Raw genomic sequence first — 21,207 nt, 5'->3', positions numbered from 1 at the left:
ATAGTCAAGTGACAAATATATTTATGAGTATTTTCCGAAGTTTGATATTTAGATGCACATGACACAAAACTTTTTAATACTTATCCTTTATTTAATCTGTGTTTAAAAATGTAATTTCATATGGGCTCCTGGGTGGCTCAGTAGGTTAAGCATCTGACTCTTGATTTCACCTCAGGTCATGATCTCACAGTTTGTGGGTTCAAGCCCCACACTGGTCTCTGTGTTGACAGCACGGAGTCTGTGTGGGATTCTCTGTTTCCCTCTCTCTCTTTACCCCTGCCCTGCTTGCCCTGTATCTCTCTCTCTCAAAATAGATAAACATTAAAACAAAGTGTCATTTCATAGATATCACGGTTTAGAAGGTAGAAAAATACCAAATAAATAATAATACAGACAGTGGCTGTGAGCAAAATCACAACAGAGGAATACAAATGAAGTGTGGAGCACACAGAATTATGCAAACCCAGCTATCATTTGAGGAAAAAGTTTTAGAGTTGTTTGTAAAACAAAAACTGCTCCACCAGCACACGGGGGAGAAAATCTAGTTTTGTAAAAGGCTCACAGCTTTAAAGAATGGGAACACTCCTATCGGCCACACGGTCTTTCTAGCAGGCTTCCTGCTGCCAATCCAGTGAAATCATGTCGTTGACAATACTCCGAATTTTGGAATACTTTGCCTGAAGACCAGGCATTTAATTCCACACTAATTTCTAAGCTTTCCAAGTTTGAGGACTTGGCTGGTCACCAAGGTGATCATTCCATTTTAGGAAATTATTATTCTCCATGTAAGACATTAGATTTTTTGGGGTGTTTTTGATACTTAGTGTTATGTGCTGGTCACTTTTCTTTCAAGGGGCATTTTACCAATTTTCACATTTATTATGATGATTTCCTTTTTATGTTCTTTAATTATTGCCTTGAGGAATAATTTTGCCACATAATTTTAAAATAAAATAAACGCATTTTAATTAATTAACTGATTAATTTGGTTGTTTCATTTACCTGTTGAACTTACTTACATTTATGATGTAGCACTGAATTATGACGAGTTATATATATACCAAAACAGTAGCTAGATAGCTGTGTTTCTAATTATTACTTTGCCATTATATAGTTGCATGGTTGTGGACAAGTAAGTTTTTTGACAGGGCCTTAGATTTATCACCTACAAAATGAGGGGCTAAAAATAAATAATTCCGTAATTTCCAAAATGATACAGATAATCATTTGTGGATTCACCAATGTCTAGTATTTTATACACAGTCATTTCATAAACCTGTGACAATATCCTAGTTATATAGGAACTGCCATATTCATGGATTTTCTAGATGATCTATTTAAGACTACATCAAGATCAAATCTGATTATTCCTTTTTAAAATGTTTAACATTTATATACTATCTAATGATAAACAGTATATCTGCTTATTATAAACTCTTAAAGATCATAATTTTATTAGATCAAGTAAATTCCATCACTCATGGAGAGTGGTAAAATTTTGCTGTTTTTCCAGAATTTATTTTAAATACTGAAAACAGGGGCACCTGGGTGGCTCAGATCATGATCTCATGACTCAAAACCTCGTGGGTTCGAGCCCTTCATCGGTCTCTATGCTGACAGCTCAGAGCCTGGAGCCAGCTTCAGATTCTGTGTCTCCCTCTCTCTCTGTCCCTCCCCTGCTTGTGCTCTGACTCTGTCTCTCTCTCAAAAATAAATAAACATTAAAAAAAAGTTGAAAATAAATATATACTGAAAATAAATCAGTCATATAATAAGTAAATTTTCTTGTTACTTTTAAGTATTTGAGTTCCTTCTAGTGTTTTACTATATTAAGCAAAAATACTATTTTTTCTAAAACTAAATTTTCTTATTTAAGATCAATATTCAGCTTTCTGTTTATTCAAATTTCTTTCCCAACTTTTTATGCAGGCACTGCACCTACTTCAGCAATTATCATCTTGTTTTGTAATTATCTTATTTATTTTCATATATCTGCTAATTAGACTACATACATAGCAGTGGAATTCCTGAACTGAAAGGCATTAGCAAATTTAACGTTGAGGATACGGAGAACCAAATTAGCCTACCAAAATACTGTACCAATTTCACTTCCACAAGTACTATGTAAGGAGAGTAACTTTTCTAAGCCCTCATCAAACTCAGATTCGAATACATTTTTTAAATGTACATTTGAAAAAAAAAGTGCTATTATTTCAATTTTCCTACTTTAATTCTTAATGAAAATTCATATATTCCTACAAAATTTTTTCACAAATTTTTAACCGTGAATATTTTTTAGTTGCAGGTCATTGCTTGATGGTTTTAAGCCATTTTTCAATTAAGATATTTATCTTTCCTTTATAATATGCAAAAGATGGTCAAACTGTTTTTTCTTGTCAGACTACTTTAACTTTTATATATGCAAATTAAGTTGACTTTTCCTTTGTAGCTTTGTCACTGTCTTTTATGCATACAAAAATTCCTTATCATAGGGACATACATTCTCTTCTAATTATATAGTTTCATCATTAAAATGAGCTACTCATTCCATATGAAATACATCTACTATATGATGTGAGACACATGTCTAATTTTATTTTTTCCAAACATCATTTAATCAATTTTTCCTGATTTACCTTTTATAAGAACTCCCTTTCCTCACCAATATTTAATTTCACATTTATTATCTGCATAAAGACATTACAAATTCTGATGTATGTATAGGCTCTTTCCATTCAGTCCTACTGATCTGTTTTTCAGTTCTTATACCAAAACAACACTGCTCTAACTACTGTAGGCTTTTCTAATATTTAATATTTGAGTACGGCATGTCTCACCCATTGTTTTTCTCTAAACCTTCTTGGCTCTATTTTCCAGATAAATTTTAAAGTCATTTTGTCAATTTTCTTATAAAATTCTTTCTGACATGTTTATTGCTATTCAAATATAATTTATGATTCAATTTAACAGGGAAATTTTTAGAAAACTGAGTTCCCCTATTCAAGATTAGTACTCAGTTCTTCATGTACTCAAGCCCCTTTCCTCTTTTTTATGTACTTATCTCACCAATATAATACTCCTGATCTCAAAATGGACTGTGAGATGTGTGGAGCCAGGCACAAAACCCTGTATTTTTCTGTCCTCTAACCCAAGTTCAGAAGCCTCTAGCTCCCAAGAGTCTTGATACATATCTGATAACTATTTGATCACAGTACGTATCAACATAGATTTAGATGTTCTATTTTTACCACGTATGTCACTGAAATTTTCAAGTAATTTATTTTTCTAGAATCTACATTCTGACACAACCATATGATATCAGGAGCCTATTATATCAAGAGTTTAATTTAACTTGCTGTGATTTTAATTCTCTCTTTTTACTTCACTCTGTTGGCATTAACACAGAAACCTTAGGGGGTCTGGCTTTTTACATTTATTTATATCCTAAATTTGCTGTATCTGTAGGCTGTGAATCTCTTATATTTCCATCCTAATCTTTTCCTCAGCCCGATCTTATCCTTGTAAAATAACACAGTCTAGTTGACCTAGATACATTAGTTCTGATTGGAAATGCTCAGTAGCTACTATACAGAGCAGGAAAAGATAAAGAAAAAAAAGTAAAATGATTACAGAAATTAGAAGCTATTCTGTATCTCACAACAGACTTCTTAACAATTCTTGCTGTTAAAAAGTTTCCTTGGTGTGGAGGGTTTAGAAGTAAAATGAAATACAAGTCTTAAATTAAGGAGGGTTATGAAAATGTTCAATATGTTAATGTTTCACCAAGTCCTATAGCATCAAACTTAAGAAGAAACCCGTAAGCCTGAAAGGGTAGTTTTAAAACAAAAGGAAGAAATGCAGGGGAAAAAAAACTGAATATGTATCTTATTAAGTAAAAAACTAATCATCAAGAAAGAGTTTAAACCTCAGAGCAAATTCAAAAGGCTCCTAATTTCTAGTGTAAGGTTATATACAGGAAACATCTTATGTGCCATCAAAATTTAACTTGGAAAAAAGCCAGGAACCTGTGTCAATATTTCTCTACATGCAACTAGTATCCTGGAGTTGTTCAGGCTAATCAATTCCTTTTATGTTTTCAAGGAAATAAATCACTAAAAATAATTAATCAATAAATATTGGAGCCAGCCCTTTTAAATGCTCAGAATTTTCCAAAAAAAACAGAAATTGAGACTGTGTGTATGTTCACGTGTATGTGGGATGAGGTGATGATTCTCTCCCCCAACGTAAATACTGTCCTCAAGAGAATTACAATGAAGTAAATAAAATGGCTTAATATAACTGAAATAATTAGGGAACACTAGAAATATGCAAAGAAGTACTAAATTGGGTTTTAAAAACCAAACTTTACACCAGAGAAAAGAAAAAAGAATAAATGTTATACTAACCTGTAAAGAATTAATGAAAATAATAGTATTCGAAGAAATAAGACTTGAATATTGCAGGAAGATGTCAGAAAGTATAATGAAAGAATTTTCAGTTTTATACATATCTTCTTGGGGATATATTTAATATGTATTCCTGGATCATGTAATATGTTTCTATAACATGTAATGAATAATTTAATTTATACTATAATTCTTATATGACTATTACTTGCTAAGACAGACCAGGTATTTAAAAATTAATCCTGTTTTTAATGAATACTTGAAAATAAGATTCTACAACAGTTTAAACACTCCATGCCCATAATTAACATTTTGGCAAAAATGACTTGCATTCTGGAAGAAAACTTTGCATGTTCTTTTTGAATCCCTTATTCAGTTTGAGTATTACAATAGCTTCTATCAGTGTAGATAAAATTAAAACCAAAAAACAGCTCATTTTGGAAGTTAAATGAGATTTTTATGTACAAAACTCTTTCCCTACTTATTAGGAAAAACAGATACAAATACATACACAGCAAAGTATATACAATTAGTAACGTATTCTTTTGTTTTTTTAATTTTATTTATTTTGGAGAGAGAGTAACAGAGCGTGTGTTGGCGGGGGGTGGGGTGAAGGGCAGAGGGAGGGGGAGAGAGAGAGACAGAGAGAGAGAGAGAATCCCTAGCAGACCCCAACGCTGACCCTGGCTCGATCCCATGACCCTGGGATCAGGACCTGAATGAGACAAAACCAAGAGTCAGATGCTCAACCAACTGAGCCACTTGGGCACCCTGTTTATTTCTTTCTTAAGTAATCTCTACACCCAATGTGGGGCTCAAATTCATGACCCTGACATGCGGTCATGCACTCTTATGACTGAGCCAGTCAAGCACCCCAAGTAATGTGTTTAATTTTTACCTTTATCTATATTACTGAACTATGCTAAATGTATGCAATGTATAGTTTCCTTGACATTGATTTTTGAAGTTTTATCCATTAGAACAATATTTTCTTCTTACTCATGATTATATTCATTTCATCTCAATGTTACCAAAATTGACATCTGTTAAGAAGGCAAATTTTGAAATCTTGTTAATTTCGCAGTATCACATAACATTACCTCAATTTTTTCAAGAATAATCCAATCCATATTTACTACTGAGTAAAAGATTCACTTCCTGAATATTGCCCAATAAAAGGGTAAAACATGATTTTTTTCAAGCAGAAAGAGTGAAACTCTGGAAATCAGAGAACAAGGATATAATTAGGTATTAATTTGAGTATATTCATTTCCTTATAACTCAATTCAAAAATAAACTTTTTGTACTTCAATCTTTTCCTTTACCACTAAACTGGCAAAAGTATGAATTAATGTAACAGGTGGGCTCATGTGGTTTTAATAGCAATGAAATATAATCAACTGTCTCATATCGTATTTCCAGGAAAGCAAGTGACATCTAGACCAAGCATGATTCTTAGCAACCCTACTATTGGCATGAAAGTATTCAAACTCCCCACAGGGACCATATATCTTCTGGTCCGGGGTTTAATTGAAACTTTAAACAAAATATATTACCTATTTAATGCAGCTGAACTAGATGCTGGCCTCTGTAGTGTATAGACTAACGCCTGGCAAATGAATGTCTGTAACTATAGTACATAAAGTGGAATTTGTACCAAGAGTGAACGGTAAAAAAGAAGAAAATTAAAGCACTGCAGTTTTATAATGTAAAATGAACCTGGAGGAAAAAAATTTATAGATTTTCTACATCAATTTATATATTTACTCTTTTTGATATACAGCCAAAATTTCTTGATTTCCTTATCTTGTTGGCTCCATATCTTACAAAGCGAACTTTGAAAATCCCTCAAATTTACATTTCACTTTTCCGGATTGGTAGACTATACACCTAACATGGTCTCCTGGTCTTGTTCTTTTTGAAAAAAAATCAAAATGCAATAAATAATTTATCTTAAAAATTAGAACTCAATAATCTTTTTGGCGGTACATAGATCAATGGTTAATCCAATTACATGGTCATACCCATATTTGTAGGGCTGACTCACTAATTTTCAAGAGTGCAGGGGAAGCAATCATTGGAAAATCACCAGAACTCAAAACAGAGGAAGCAGATGGTATAAAAAGCTTAACACTACCAGAGTGTTAATGCTTCCACACTTGAAGGATGTGAAGTTCAAATCTCACACAGTTGAAAACCATCTCTTTCACAGTCGGCATGCTAAATGCCTTCAGCAATCCACTTAAGAACATCCAGTCATAGAAGAGAACATTAAGCATGTGAACGATCATGTCAAAAATGTATTCTGAATATCTTGATTCTAAATGTATTCTAAAAGAAGGTGAGGTGTACACACACACACACGCTAGAAAAATCCAGCAAAAATAAATGATTCGGCCAAAAAGACCCCAGCCATACAGAAGGCTGAAAGAAAAACAGACTACTTAGAGCCATTTTACTAACTGATTTCAGCATATCATGTACATGACTTCAAGAAGAGTCAGGATAAATTTACAAGAAAGAATTTTTGCATTTTGTTTTCAGGAGGTGTAATTGATATCCTGTGTGTCAGTTTTTACCTAAATAAGAGTAAGGAATCTAAAGACCACTGGTAGCCATTTATGACCCTTGACTCTTTTATTCCACAAGCTTCTTTTTTTTTTTTTAAGTTTATTTATTTATTTTGAGAGAGAGAGAGAGTGAGAGAGAGCATGAGCAGAGGAAGGGCAGAGAGAAAGAAAGAGAGAGAGAGAATCCCAGACAAGTGGGGATGGAACCCACAAACTGTGATATCGTGACCTGAGCTGAAACCAAGAGTGAGTGAGACACTTAACTGAGCCACCCAGGCAGCCCCACAAGTCTTTCTTAAAAATACAATTCCAAAATTAGGACAAGCTTTTTACTCCAAAAATTACTCTAATAAATTCATTGTGTTTCCTATTCATTGTTTCTTTCTCCATTCTCTCCGACTAGTTCAATGAATTTGAGGAAATCTCTCATAATTAAAGAGCTGAGGTTTTAAAAACAAAACTGAAAATTAAATGAAAAGATTCTTGGGGCGCCTGGGTGCCTTAGTCAGTTGAGCATCCAACTTCAGCTCAGGTCCTGATCTCACCACCCACGGGTTCAAGCCCCATGTCAGGCCCTGTGCTGACAGCTCAGAGCCTGGAGCCTGCTTCAGATTCTGTGTCTCCCTCTCTCTCTGCCCCTCCCCACTCGCATTCTGACTCTTTCTCTCTCTCTCAAAGATAAATGTTAAAAAATATAAGTAAATAAAAAATCAAACAACAACAATAAAACCCTATGGGGCACCTGGGTGGCTCAGTTGGTTAAGCAGCTGACTCTTGATTTTGGCTCAGGTCATGATCTCAGGTACCTAGGATCAAGCCTCACTTTGGGCTCTCTGCTGAGGGCTTGGAGCCTGCTTGGGATTCTCTCTCTCCCTATCTCTGCCCTTCCAGCACTTGTGTCCACCCATTCTCTCTCTCTAAAAATAAATAAACCTAAAAAAAAAGAAAACCTAGAAATTATCAGGAATAAGACAATCAAGATGGTAAGAACAAAATAAAGGCAAATAAGGCAATAAACAGCAACGGATCATTATCATGCAATTCCCCCTGGAAGAAAAATACAATCTCTGCCTCACATAAAAGGCATGTTACCCATTGTAAACACATATTTTTTTTTACAGAACAGGAAAATACGAATATGTATGCAAATTGTGACAACTACTGTCACATTAGAAATAAAAAAGGGATTTTTCCTGTTTGGTTGGTTTGATTTCTTTGGTCCAGACAACACAGCACAGCGGACACAGTTATAGACAAAATATTTTTGAGGCTAGAGTAATACAATTTTCCATCTTATTTATAGACATTTACATATTAAGGAAAAGTAGTGAAGAGCTCCAGGCTAACTATGAAATCACCTAGAAAGTTCCATGAAAGCAGGAATCATAGGGGTTATTTTCATTTCATACTACCACCACCACCTTTGTACCCCCTACCCAGCACTTGTGACTTAAAAAAAAAAAAATTTTTTTTGGCACACAGAGGTTATTCTAAACACAGTGATTATACACTGCAGTGACAAGGCAGTAACTCCAGATTCCCTCTTACTCCAGGCAACACATTATGCCTTTTTGTTCTCAAGATATATTACCAACATGAAATGGCTGAAAGTGCTTAAATAATTAACCCAACAATTACTTTGCATGGAGAAAGCCGAGTGATTTTATTTTAAATAGTAAATAGGCTTAAAATGACCTTTGGGATTAGAAGGGCTCAAACTGATAAAAGTAATTGAAAGTTACAGCCTAATATAGTTTTCCATAATCTCTTAGAAATATTCAAAAGCCACCCTTCAGGATACATAATAAAGGAAACAAACAATTATAGAGGAAAAAGGGAAAAATTGAAGGTGTAAAAATTATCCTACATTAAAGTTGTTTAATATCCTGCACATTTCATTTTTGCAGGTGTTTTATAACTTTTAGTAAAATAAAGAAGTTTTTAATATATCTTTGGACAAGGAATGAGATACACACATCTATATCTACATCTATATCTACAGATATTTTGCTGGTTTTTAAATAGGTAAATAAAAGCTCTCTTGACATAATGTAGAACATACCAGTTCCAGTAACAGACAAAGGCTACAAAGACAAAGGATTTGAATCTAAATCAGGAAACTATCTTTCTGGTTCTAACACAAACTGTAATCTTGAAAAGACCAACTCAACTCTTTGGGTATTAATTTCTACTTTGCAAAATAAAAGAGATTATGTATTAGGAGGGATTTTTAAGATAGGCATCTTCCATCTCTAACATTCTATGATCCTAAAATACAACTATATTTGGGGAGAAATTGAGATTCAGTAAAGGCCTACAATAGATGTCAGAATAAAGAAAAATTGTGACTAAGTCTAGGGGGAAAATATGATATGACAGGAAAGGGAGAAGAAAATCTAACCTAAATATGACAATTTTAATTTAGAGGGTGTACTCTATTAACAGAATTAAGTTAATTGGGCAGTAACTTAGTATGCTGTTTCTCTTTTGGTTAACACAGTTAATGATAAAAGAAGGATTCTGAGTGTGGTTGCCTTCAAGAGAAAACACAGAAATTGTAAACAGGACAGAACTAAATAGGACAAAATCTTATTATCTATAAGAAAAATCCTACTACAATGAATTAAAACAAAAGAACTGACAGAATACAACCAAAGACTATTGGAGCTTACAGTCCCTCAGAGAGGACAGTGATTACAATAGAAGGTAATATTATGAAACATTTGCTAGGCTAGGCATTTGGTCCAATAGGCTTTACCTTCATGATCTCAGTCAATCCTCAAACTGATGCTACTATTACAGACATCTTATTGATGGGAAAACAAGATTCAAGTAGGTATTTTGCTCAAAGTCACTTAGTAAGTGTCAAAGCCATAGTTTGAGTGGGGGTTATGTGACTTCATACTATGAATACTATACATATGACTACAGTCATACTTCCTCTCAAGAGGAAATTGAGGCCCACAGAAATAGAATCATACAACTGGCCAGGAGCAGTTTTAACAGTTATTTTGTGATACGGTCTCTTTATATTTCATATATTCAAACACCTTGCTAATTACAAAAGCCAGCTAGGTGAAAGTTTACTTATTTATCAACTAATATTTAGTATCTGCTTTATATCATTGGATGTTGGCTATTCACATAATTTTGGATAGCTTGTTACTCAACAGTTTGTTATTCAATCATCTTGGTCCTATGAAATCCAAGAGAATAATGAAAGTATATTTTAAATAGTTTTTTTTTAAGTTACCTTATGAACTGTTGCAAAAAATAAATTAACAGTCAGGATAAAATACAGAACAAATTAAGTGGAGAAGAAAATTAATCTAACTTATTTTCTGTTAATACACAAGAGGGAAAAATATGCTCAGTTTTCAGGATAAGTAAACTATTGGCATGTAGTGTACAGAATAGAAATTTCTCATAAAATGTTCAAAGCAAGGGGAAAATGAAAAGAATTAGAGAGTTTTGTTGTTTCAAAAATCAACTGCAATGGATTGAGTTATTAAACTAAAAATAACATTCAAATATGGTTGTATTTGTTTTTACATACTCCTTTATTTTAACCTCCAAATAAATGTCAAAATAAGATGGAAAAAAAGATAATGTTTGTATGTATAAACACAAGTGCTTGGGGGTAGTGGTTGTGAGAGTGTCAATGAATGAGCCCCGAGAAAAAATGAATACTTACAGGCTAAATGTGGCCTGACATTATAATCCATCACTGATCCCTAAAGGGCACTAATAATATGTAAATGTGTGAATTAGAAAACACATTCAAGGCTGTTGATAAACTTGATAGGATAATCAGCACATGCTGACAGACTAATGAAACTGATGAACTGATAGGGCAGCTTATCTCCTGGGCCATTTTTTCTCTTGTCAAATGGAGGCTAATCAAAATGTATTAGGAGTTAAAGCAAATACTCGGAGGATTTCACCCATTTGATTAGGAGGTGAACTCACCCTGAGAAAATTATAGTTTCGTGAACAATTGAAACTACAAAACCCGCTCAGCTGAAAGACCCTCACCTAAAATTACACAGAAGGCAGCCACCATAATTATGGAAGAAATATGGAATGTTAAATCATATTGGGATTCTCCCATCACAAAGCCTTCTCAGAGTTTGAGCGAAATGACCTCTTTCTATAATGAAAAATAAGACAAAGGACCAAGCAATAACCCCAGGGACACACTTATCGTTTGCTGCCTGTGTGTGCTCAGCATCTGTGTAACCATATGAGAGACAGATCCCAAGGTAGCAGCTGACTTTTCAATCAAATTTATTTGCATAAAATAATTGAATGAATTTTCTGAAATCACTATAGTGAATACCACACTTCCTATTAGCAATAAAGATGCCATATGCAGTCTGTTGCCAAGGAGCTGAGTCCTTTCCTCATTTAAAGAAAGACATCATATGTGAAAACTCAGGAAAAATGGGAACAAGGGTTCCCGAGCATTAGTGTTAAAAATAAAATCATAAACTAAGGGGGGCCTGGGTGGTTCAGTCAGTGAAGCGTCTCACTCTTGGTTTCAGCTCGGGTCATGATCTTGCAGTTCGCGAGTTCGAGCCCCACATCAGGCTCTGTGCAGACAGTGTGGAGCCTGCTTGGAATTCTCTCTCTCTCCCTCTGTCTCTGACCCTCCCCCGCTCTCTCTCTCTCTTTCCCACTCTTTGCCTCTCCTCCCTCAAAATGAACAAACATTAAAAAAATTTTTTTAAATAAAAAAATAAAATCATGAACTAAAACCACCGTGCCTTCTTGAGAAAGCTAGAGAAAACAATCCTTTTAATATTGATTTTGACATGAATAACCATCCAGCATTAATACAGAAAAGTTAATTCAACTGACAAATCTATACATACTAAGGCACACCCTTTATGGACACATATACAGGTTAGATACATGTGCTAGGTAGACAGATTGGTGATAACATGCTGGGTAGTAAAAAGCACTGTTTTAATGTACTAAATGTACCCAAAGTACATTTAATGAAGCTAGATTTTTAGCTTTCAGTAATTATACCAAAGAGAAAAAGAAACCACAACTAAAAATATCCCAGTGTCCTTTTTCACCTAATCATGAAATCTCTCCACTGCTGCACAGGCCAACTTGGGGTGGGATCTCCAGAGACATGGGATGAAAACATTGACCCCTTCCAAATTACTATTTTTCTATTTACTGACCTGTGCCTCATTCTATCTCTAAACTATTTCTAATTTTTTTTTTCTCATTTAGAAATTAGAAGAAGTGAGTGTCTTTGCTAGCTATATATTTTCTAGTTTGGGAAGGTTTGGGATTTGTTGTGTGTGCTCAAGCCATACAGCCAGTATCAAATTTCTCAAATCAAAGACTACAGAAGCATAAAATAATCCTAAAGATTATTTTATATGCCTAGAAATATTAAACAATTTAACCAAGTTTAATGAGAAAGGAAAATCTGAGTTTATGATTTGTGCTTTGGAGAAAAATATGCAATTTAAAGAAAAAAAGTAACCTTTTTTCTTCCCTCCTTTATCTGGAAATAGCAAAGTTAATCGGCAGAGTATCTTAAACTGTAGGGATTTTTTTTTCCAAGAAACACATACTGAATACGTAGTTTTCAGTTGTGTCTACTATCAAACAGGTATGGTAACAATTTAAGGCAGTCAGAGATCAATCACAGACGATAGCTAGATTATTTTATTAGAAATTCTAGTGCTTGACCTCTTGCACTTTACTCTAAAATAATACTCTGAAAAAAACCTATTTTGATCCAAAACCTTATCAGTGAAAACTATAAAGTTGGTTCAGTTATTCTCATTTTTTATAAGCATCAAAACCATTACTCTCTCTTCCATACCGTGTTTATTTGTAGGAATTTTCTGATTAAGAAAGTAACATGATCAAAAATTATCATGAATTTGATAAATCATTAAAATATAAATCTTCATTCACCATTTCAATCTCTAGAGTCTAGCTAACACTCACATCCAATGGGTTTGTGAGTCTCTTGCAACAACTATGGTATCTGGCCAATTTGTTAAGAATCACTATGTTAATGTATTTATTTGCTCTTGTTAGAGTAAGTGTGCTTTGTCGGGATGTCTGGCTGCCTCAGTCAATAAGAGCATGCGACTCTTGATCTCTAGGTCATGAGTTCGAGCCCCACATTGGGGGTAGACTTTACTTAAAAAAAAAAAAAAAAAAGAAAAAAGAAAAAAGAAGAAGAAGAAGAAGGGTGTTTTGTGAAAATTTGAATGTATCACACAGCTGTGAATAAGTTTTTTGTGTGTAAGGAGTAATAATCTAATTTACTAGACTTCTGTTTAATAGAAGCACAAATTTTAATTTCTCCACAGGTCCCTGAAATATCAGTTACAATATTAACATTTTACTCACCCATCATGTTGTACAAGCTCTGTGGGGCAAACTGCCTTGGCATTTTCTGAATTGCTTCCTTGTATACACTAAGGGCATCCTAATTTAGGAAACAAAAAAGAGACAAAGTACAGTGATATGCACTACAAATAAAATAATAACATCCTCCAAAATCAAAACCTTCCACTGCTATTTCTAAAAGTTTCATTAGAGGAAAATGATTGAGCTGTCTTTTGGTAGCATAACTACCTTAATTCCATGAATGAAAATATTCAACCCAGTTAGTAGAGATAGGCCATATAAAAATGTAATTTAATGAGAAGTCAATGTTATCAATGCTCTATCATCTTAAGGTAGGTTCTCCAGTTCACGCAGATTATTCAGTTAAAAATAGTAAAATTCACATTTGGAAATTACCCATAATCATCTAAAATCTGTAGTTACTTCAAGTCAAGCAACCAGGTAGGATCTAAACAAAATAGTGACTAACAAATCTTCTGGCTACTGAGATCCACTGAGTTTATAAAATGCATTTATTTAAAAAGTTGTATCTTCATCCTTATACTGCAGTCTTAATACATGGTATAAGAGTATGGATTTGAGAGAGCGAAAGGGAAGGAGGAGTGATAGTAAATGTGAGAGAAGAAACCCAGACAGGCATGCTTCATGGAAAATTAAGGGTACACACACCTCCCAGCTTCCTGTACAATGTCCTGTCTCCATTGCTTTTCCTCTCATCCCAATTAAAAATATAAAATTAATTTTCATCTTAGTCCTATTATAAAAAGAAATAAGTGGGTAGGATTAACATCAAATCCCTTCCTTAATACTCAGAGCACAAGCAATGTTTTTTTTTTTAACATCAAACAGTGGAGATAACAATAACAATGTGTCTTGGAGCATAAAATCAAAGAGAAGACAGGCAAATAAGCTTAAGAAACTATGTTATTTCTCTTTCTAGAGGAGTCACAATTGCTCCGAGAAATTCACAGTAAAGAAATCTTAAGTGTTGTGTAGCAGACATTCTTTTCCAACTGAATTCCACAATTCTTTTAATAAAAACTCATATTAACTTCTTAAATGATCATAGTGTCCCTGCAATGAGATCTTACGCTAGAAAACATGGAGACTAGGTCAAGCACAAGGGGGAAGGAAAAAGGCAGAGGTTTTGGCCTGACCTCATAATGTCCCTGTTCATGATAGAGTTTTCCCAGGTTGTACAGACAGCTGGTAACTGAGCTCTTATGTGCATGAGGGTCCTTTAGATTTTCATCAGGGATCTCGGAGCACTTTAGGAACGTGCGTCGGGCTTCTTCTGTCTTTCCTTGATTCATAAGAATAATACCGGTGTTTAAATATGCAGCTGAGGGAAAAAAAAGGGAAATACAAACGTGACAAGATGATGCACTCTGTGACTACAATAAAGTTATCTTTACTGCCACCCAGTTTCTATGGATTATTTCTGATTTTATAAGAAAACCAAGGGGCGCCTGGGTGGCGCAGTCGGTTAAGCGTCCGACTTCAGCCAGGTCACGATCTCACAGTCCGGGAGTTCGAGCCCCGCGTCAGGCTCTGGGCTGATGGCTCAGAGCCTGGAGCCTGTTTCCGATTCTGTGTCTCCCTCTCTCTCTGCCCCTCCCCCGTTCATGCTCTGTCTCTCTCTGTCCCAAAAATAAATAAACGTTGAAAAAAAAAATTAAAAAAAAAAAAAAAAAAAAAAAGAAAAGAAAACCAAGATAAATACTTAGGGAACAAACATATACATAAAAATAATGCAATAATGAGTGCAGGTGTCAGTGAAGAAACTATGAATAGTCATTGCCCTCATAGAGCTCAAAATATTTTGAGCTTAAACGCTAGAGGACTAAAAGTTGTATTCATCTTAATACATTAAAAATGATAAATGGATATCAAACATGATTCAATTGAGAGAGATCTATTTGTGAGAGGCTTATAATCCAACTGGTAAATATTCAGAAATGGAAATAGCATGTTTTTTTCTCTCTGAGGCTGTAACTCATCAAGATAATTTTCATGGATACAGAAGGAAAGAAAGAGGTGTTTTAAAACAACTTGAATGTTACTTACAAGCCAGCGTAGGCCTGCTTCCGATCGCCAATTTGTAATAATGCAATGCTTCCGCAAACCTGCTGTTCTCCTGTAGAAGTAACCCTCTGCAGGAGGAAAATAGAAATTTGGAGGACTGCATTACTATACCTAAAACCACAAATCTGTATTTTATATTTCAAAAATAAAAATGGTTAGAGGGGCTATACAAATGCTGACCTGGTAGTATAAAAATAAATTCTAAGTAGAAGGAAATGATTCCTCAGGAGAGAAAATACTGGAGAGGTATCAGCTACATTTATGTTGCATTAGAAAGTATTAAGAAGTATTTTCAAAAAGCCCTTTACTCCCAGTGAACTTTTCCCTTTCCAGCAGTTTTCCTCTCCCATTGGAATGACCCACCACCTGGATTTCTTCTTGGAGCATGCACAATTTTTCATCACTTCAGAAAGGAAACTTGTCTAAGGCAACACACACACACACACACACACACACACACACACACACACACAAGAACATGAGATGCCTCTCTGACTAGCCATATTACTGGGGAAATATTGGTCCGCGACTGCCTGAGAAACAAAAGGTAATATGGGTCAACAGGAAAAAGAGAGAATTTAATCAGATACTATACAGGAACAGAGAAAAAGACTGACGGTTACCCACATTGTTATTTCCTTATTTTCTGGATTTGGTTAAATAAGTCTGAATTTCAGAACACTGGGAAAATTTCACTTTGCTGTTGTGAGACATGACATGCTTTTGTCTACAGACCCCTCAACCCCACGGGTCTCCTGCAGAAGCTTCTAAGGCAGTGGCCACATGGATTATATGTCATTCCAGACTCCACCCTCATGACCTAAATGAGAATCAATTATAATCATATCTATAAAAATACAGTGTCAGGGGGCACCTGGGTGGCTTAGTCAGTTAAGCCTCCTCTTTAGCTCAGGTCATGATCTCGTGGTTCATGGGTTCAAGCCCCGCGTCGGGCTCTGTGCTGACAGCTCAGAGCCTGGAGCCTGCATCGGATTCTGTGTCTCCCTCTCCCTCTGCTCCTTCTCCACTTGGGATCTCTCTCTCTCTCTCTCTCTCTCTCTTTCTGTCAAAATGAATAAACAGTTTTAAAAAATTAAAATACAATGTCAGGGAATTGTACAAAAAGCTCTCTCAGAAGCTTCTTGGCCTATGCCTTATTCTCTTGTAATCAGCGAGTATCTTACAGACATTCGGCACCTTTATTGGGCCCGAGTACTGCTGTTATCAACCACAAACTGCAGAGACCTCTTGCAGCTGCTAAGGCCTTTGCAAAATGAGAAGGCTACCGATAAAAACACATCATTTTGTAGAATGTTTTTAAAATGTTCAGCTTACTATGTAATGGGAATCACTGAAAAAATATCTGAAGAAGATCATTTCAAACTTAAAGTCTGCTCACTTGTATCATTAGCAAATATTAACCTTACTATTTCTAATATTTGTTTAAAAGTCATCGGAATAGATCAAACCATTCCAAAGCACATTAACATCACGTACATAGATACATAAATGCACATTTCTTTTATTTTTTTTTTATTTTTTTTTTTATTTTTGAGAGAGACAGAGACAGAATGCGAGTGGGTTAGGGGCAGAGAGAGAGGAAGACACAGAATCCAAAGCAGGCTCCAGGCTCTGAGCTGTCAGCACAGAGCCCGATGCAGGGCTCGAACTCACGAGCTGTGAGATCATGACCTGAGCCGAAGTTGGACGCTCAACTGACTGAGCTACGCAGGAGCCCCCATAAATGCACATTTCTATAAAAAGGTTTGAAAATCAGGAGACTATAGATGCTGGAGAGGATGTGGAGAAACGGGAACCCTCTTGCACTGCTGGTGGGAATGCAAACTGGTGCAGCTACTCTGGAAAACAGTGTGGAGGTTCCTCAAAAAATTAAAAATAGAACTACCCTAGGACCCAGCAATAGCACTGCTAGGAATTTACCCAGGGAATACAGGAGTGCTGATGCACAGGGGCACATGTACCCCAATGTCTATAGCAGCACTTTTAACAACAGCCAAATTATGGAAAGAGCCTAAGTGCCCATCAACTGATGAATGGTTAAAGAAGATGTGGTTTATATATACAATGGAATACTACTTGGCAACAATAAAGAAATGAAATCGGGCCATGTGCAGCAATGTGGATGGAAATGGAGGGTATTATGCTAAGTGAAATAAGTCAGTCAGAGACAGACACCATATGTTTTCACTCATGTCGACCTTGAGAAACTTAACAGAAGACTTCATAGGAGAGGGGAAGGGGGGGGATAAAAGTTATAAACAGCGAGGGAGGGAGACTCTTAAATACAGAGAACAAACTGAGGGTTGATAGGGGGGTGGGGGAGAGGAGAAAGTGGGTGATGGGCACTGAGGAGGGCACTTGTTGGGATGAGCACTGGGTGTTGTATGGAAGCCAATGTGACAATAAAGTGTATTAAAAATAAAAATAAATAAAAAGGTTTGAGCAACAATTAATTTTTTAATGTTTATTTTTGAGACAGAGGGAGAGAGAGTGTGTGTGCAGGGGAGGGACAGAGAGACAGGGAGACAGAATCCGAAGCAGGCTCCAGGCTCTGAGCTGCCAGCACAAAGCCCTACACGGGGCTTGAACCCACCAACCATAAGATCATGACCTGAGCTGAAGTCAACGCTCAACCGACTTGAGCCACCAGGGGTCACTGAGCAACAATTAATTTGATCAGGAAATTGATATGCTTTGCAGTTGAGTATACTTTTCAGTTGCTAGAAACAAAGTTTCCTGAAGTATCCAAGAGTTTGAGACAATGTTCAAATGCTTTTATTTATTTATTTATTTATTTATTTATTTATTTATTTATTTTTGAGAGAGAGAGAGAGAGAGAGAGAGAGCAAGTACAAGTGGGGGAGGGGCAGAGGGAGAAGGAGGGAGAGAATCTTAAGCAGGCTCCATGCTCAATGCTGAGCAGGACGAGGGGCTTGATCTCATAACAGTGAGATCATGACCTGAGTCTAAATCAACAGTCAGACTCTTAACCAACTGAGCCACCCAGGCACCCCTGTTCAACGGTCTTTAAAAGTAGGTATATACCTAAAACTAATATAACATGGTACATCAACTACACTTCAATTAAAATAAATAATAATTTTAACAAAGGGATGAAATACTCTTTGTAAAGACCTGATTCTCTTTAAAATAAATAAATAAATAAATAAAAAGGATAAAACTGTTAAAGAGAAAGAACATTCACATGCTTTTCAAAAAAGGAATAATTTTCTTTCTAACTATAATTTTATTGACAAAATGCTGGATTTCCAGTTAATTAAGCTCATATACACAATCTCATTTCAGAAACTTATCTACAACCTTAATTACCTTTATCACTTTCCTTTGAGACTCAGATAACAAGGTCCTACCCCTCTGACACAAGGCTGATGGCACCAGAGGAGAAATGACTTTCAGATATTCAATTCTATTTTTTCTACCTTCGTTAGGAATCAAAATGCTTCCAAGAGCCCCTCTTTATCTAAAATCTTCAATATTTTGGTCCACTACAGTTTCCTTTGCTTTAAAATTACAAAAAAAAAAAAAAAAAAAGTTTGTGTCTCTTAGCAGAGAGGAAGAAAAACTCCTACAACCTTTAGTCATTCCTGCATCCTCCTCTACCTCTTATTGCTCTCCTCCTCCTCCTTTCAGAATGGTCTATAGTGTGTAAATGTCGAACGACTCAAATACCATTTAACCCTAAATCCAGTTTAGGTTCTAATTATCAACCCCCAATCCCCTCCAAATAGTGTGCTTATATGAATTGCCCACACAACTGTAGTATTTGTGACTGTGAAACTCCTCTTCCTTCCTGAAACTATTTCCCCTGTTTCCTGGAGACCAGGCTCCCCTAGTTCTCTTGACCTGGTACCATCCTACAGAGAATAAAGAAAAGTGTCTCTTGAAGAACATTCCTACATTACTTTGAACGACTGGTACTTTAAAAGACTTTGTCTTTCTTCTCTTTTCTTCATAAATACTGTCTCCACATGACATCATGCTTACGTGTAGTTCATGTATATACTGACTGTTCTCAATTCTGAAGTAGTGATTGGTCTCCTGACATCCAGATTTATTTTTGACAGCTTACTGAACTACATCAATCTAGGTGCTCGCTGGAATTTCAAAATCAACACATCCAAAACTTGAGAACAGCATCTCCTGTTCAACAATCATAAAAAGATGGGTGCCTGGGTGGCTCAGTTGGTTAAGCGTCGACTTCAGCTCAGGTCATGATCTCACAATTCATGAGTTAGAGCCCCACGTCTGGTTCTGTGTCAGTAGCTCAGAGCCTGGAGCCTGCTTTGGATTCTGTGTCTCCCTCTCTCTCTCTGCCCCTTTTCCCATTCACACTTTGTCTCTCTGTCTCTGTCTCTCTCTCTCAAAAATAAATAAACATTAAGAAAAAGAATAACTAAAAAGATAAACACATGAAATAAATAAAAGAAGAAAAATATATCCTTGGCAATCAGCACTGTCATTCACTACATTTACAAAATCAGAAACCTGGGGCGCTTGGGTGGCGCAGTCGGTTAAGCGTCCGACTTCAGCCAGGTCACGATCTCGCGGTCCGTGAGTTCGAGCCCCACGTCGGGCTCTGGGCTGATGGCTCAGAGCCTGGAGCCTGTTTCCGATTCTGTGTCTCCCTCTCTCTCTGCCCCTCCCCCGTTCATGCTCTGTCTCTGTCCCAAAAAAAACGTTGAAAAAAAAATAATTAAAAAAAAAAACAAAAAAAAACAAAACAAAATCAGAAACCTGGTTATCATTCTTGACTTTTTACTCATACTCACAATTCCATGTTTTATAAAGTCTCCAAAACCCACAAACTCTTATTTTCTAACTCTTTACTCTGTCTCTCAAGGTTTATCTTCATGGCTCTGTTAAAGCCCTCTGTATCTTCACTGTCACCTAAATAACTGCAACAGCCCATTAATTAGTCTCCACATAATTACATTTCTGAAGGGCGAATATGCTGTTAGGCCAGACAGAATTAACATGAGGGGATGAGGCACAATGTGCCTAAAGGCCATAAACCTTGCAATCTGATGAATTCAGCCTCCCCAACACTGATGTATTAAATTCCAATCATTTCCCAATTCAAAAAATGTACAGAGGAGAAAATGACACATATCATGATCACCACACCTAGACAACCCTGTCCAGCCTGCTCTATTCTTTGGAGGAACATAGTCCCATGGGGTGCTACAGCAGGCAAATGTCCAGGAATACGTATAATGAATCTGTGAAGTATCATTCCCTACTTTATCTGAATAAAGGTAGCAGAGGAGTGAGTCCAATGGCATGAGGTGGCTATTGTGACTGATTTCTCGTGGCTAAAGATTTTAACTAAGAATCAACTACGCCATAGTGTACATGCTGTAAATGTGAACAAGACAGAGATCCACTCGCCTGTGGATGAACAATCTACTGAGGGAGATAAATAAAATAAATGGTGTGGGAAACTACTCTGCTAGTGCATGGAGGACCAACACTGGTCCAGCTCAGGAGTGGACAGGTGAAGGTTCAGAGTCAAAGGGACACTGACAGAGGTGTGTAATAGGCAGCACTTAGGCAACAGTAAAAAATGTTATGAGCTCCATGTTGCACAGGAAGAAAAGAGGTTCAGAAAATTTACCAACTAAGTCTAGGTTTTATGATTAAGAAGAGGCAAAGCCAGGATCTGGAACACAGTTTCTCTGATAATAAATCCCACGTTCTTTCCAGAAGAAAAGAAG

The 21,207-nt window shown here is 36.0% G+C and overlaps 1 protein-coding gene across 3 annotated transcripts in view; it reads right to left on the bottom strand.

Moving 5' to 3' along the window:
• TMTC2 (transmembrane O-mannosyltransferase targeting cadherins 2) overlaps nt 1-21,207 on the bottom strand; it is a 412,955-nt gene that overhangs the window by 143,566 nt on the left and 248,182 nt on the right. For all 3 annotated transcript variants that reach the window (XM_045464999.1, XM_045465000.1, XM_045465001.1), the window contains exons 5-7: nt 15,434-15,519; nt 14,524-14,708; nt 13,367-13,445 (exon numbers count right to left, since the gene is read on the bottom strand). In XM_045464999.1, the coding sequence (XP_045320955.1) occupies nt 13,367-13,445; nt 14,524-14,708; nt 15,434-15,519 (350 nt within the window). The remainder of the gene's footprint in view (nt 1-13,366; nt 13,446-14,523; nt 14,709-15,433; nt 15,520-21,207) is intronic.

Source organism: Leopardus geoffroyi, chromosome B4 (genome assembly GCF_018350155.1).
Source record: "Leopardus geoffroyi isolate Oge1 chromosome B4, O.geoffroyi_Oge1_pat1.0, whole genome shotgun sequence".
In the NCBI taxonomy this organism is placed as follows: domain Eukaryota; kingdom Metazoa; phylum Chordata; class Mammalia; order Carnivora; family Felidae; genus Leopardus; species Leopardus geoffroyi.
This window is presented reverse-complemented; position numbering and strand designations above follow the sequence as displayed.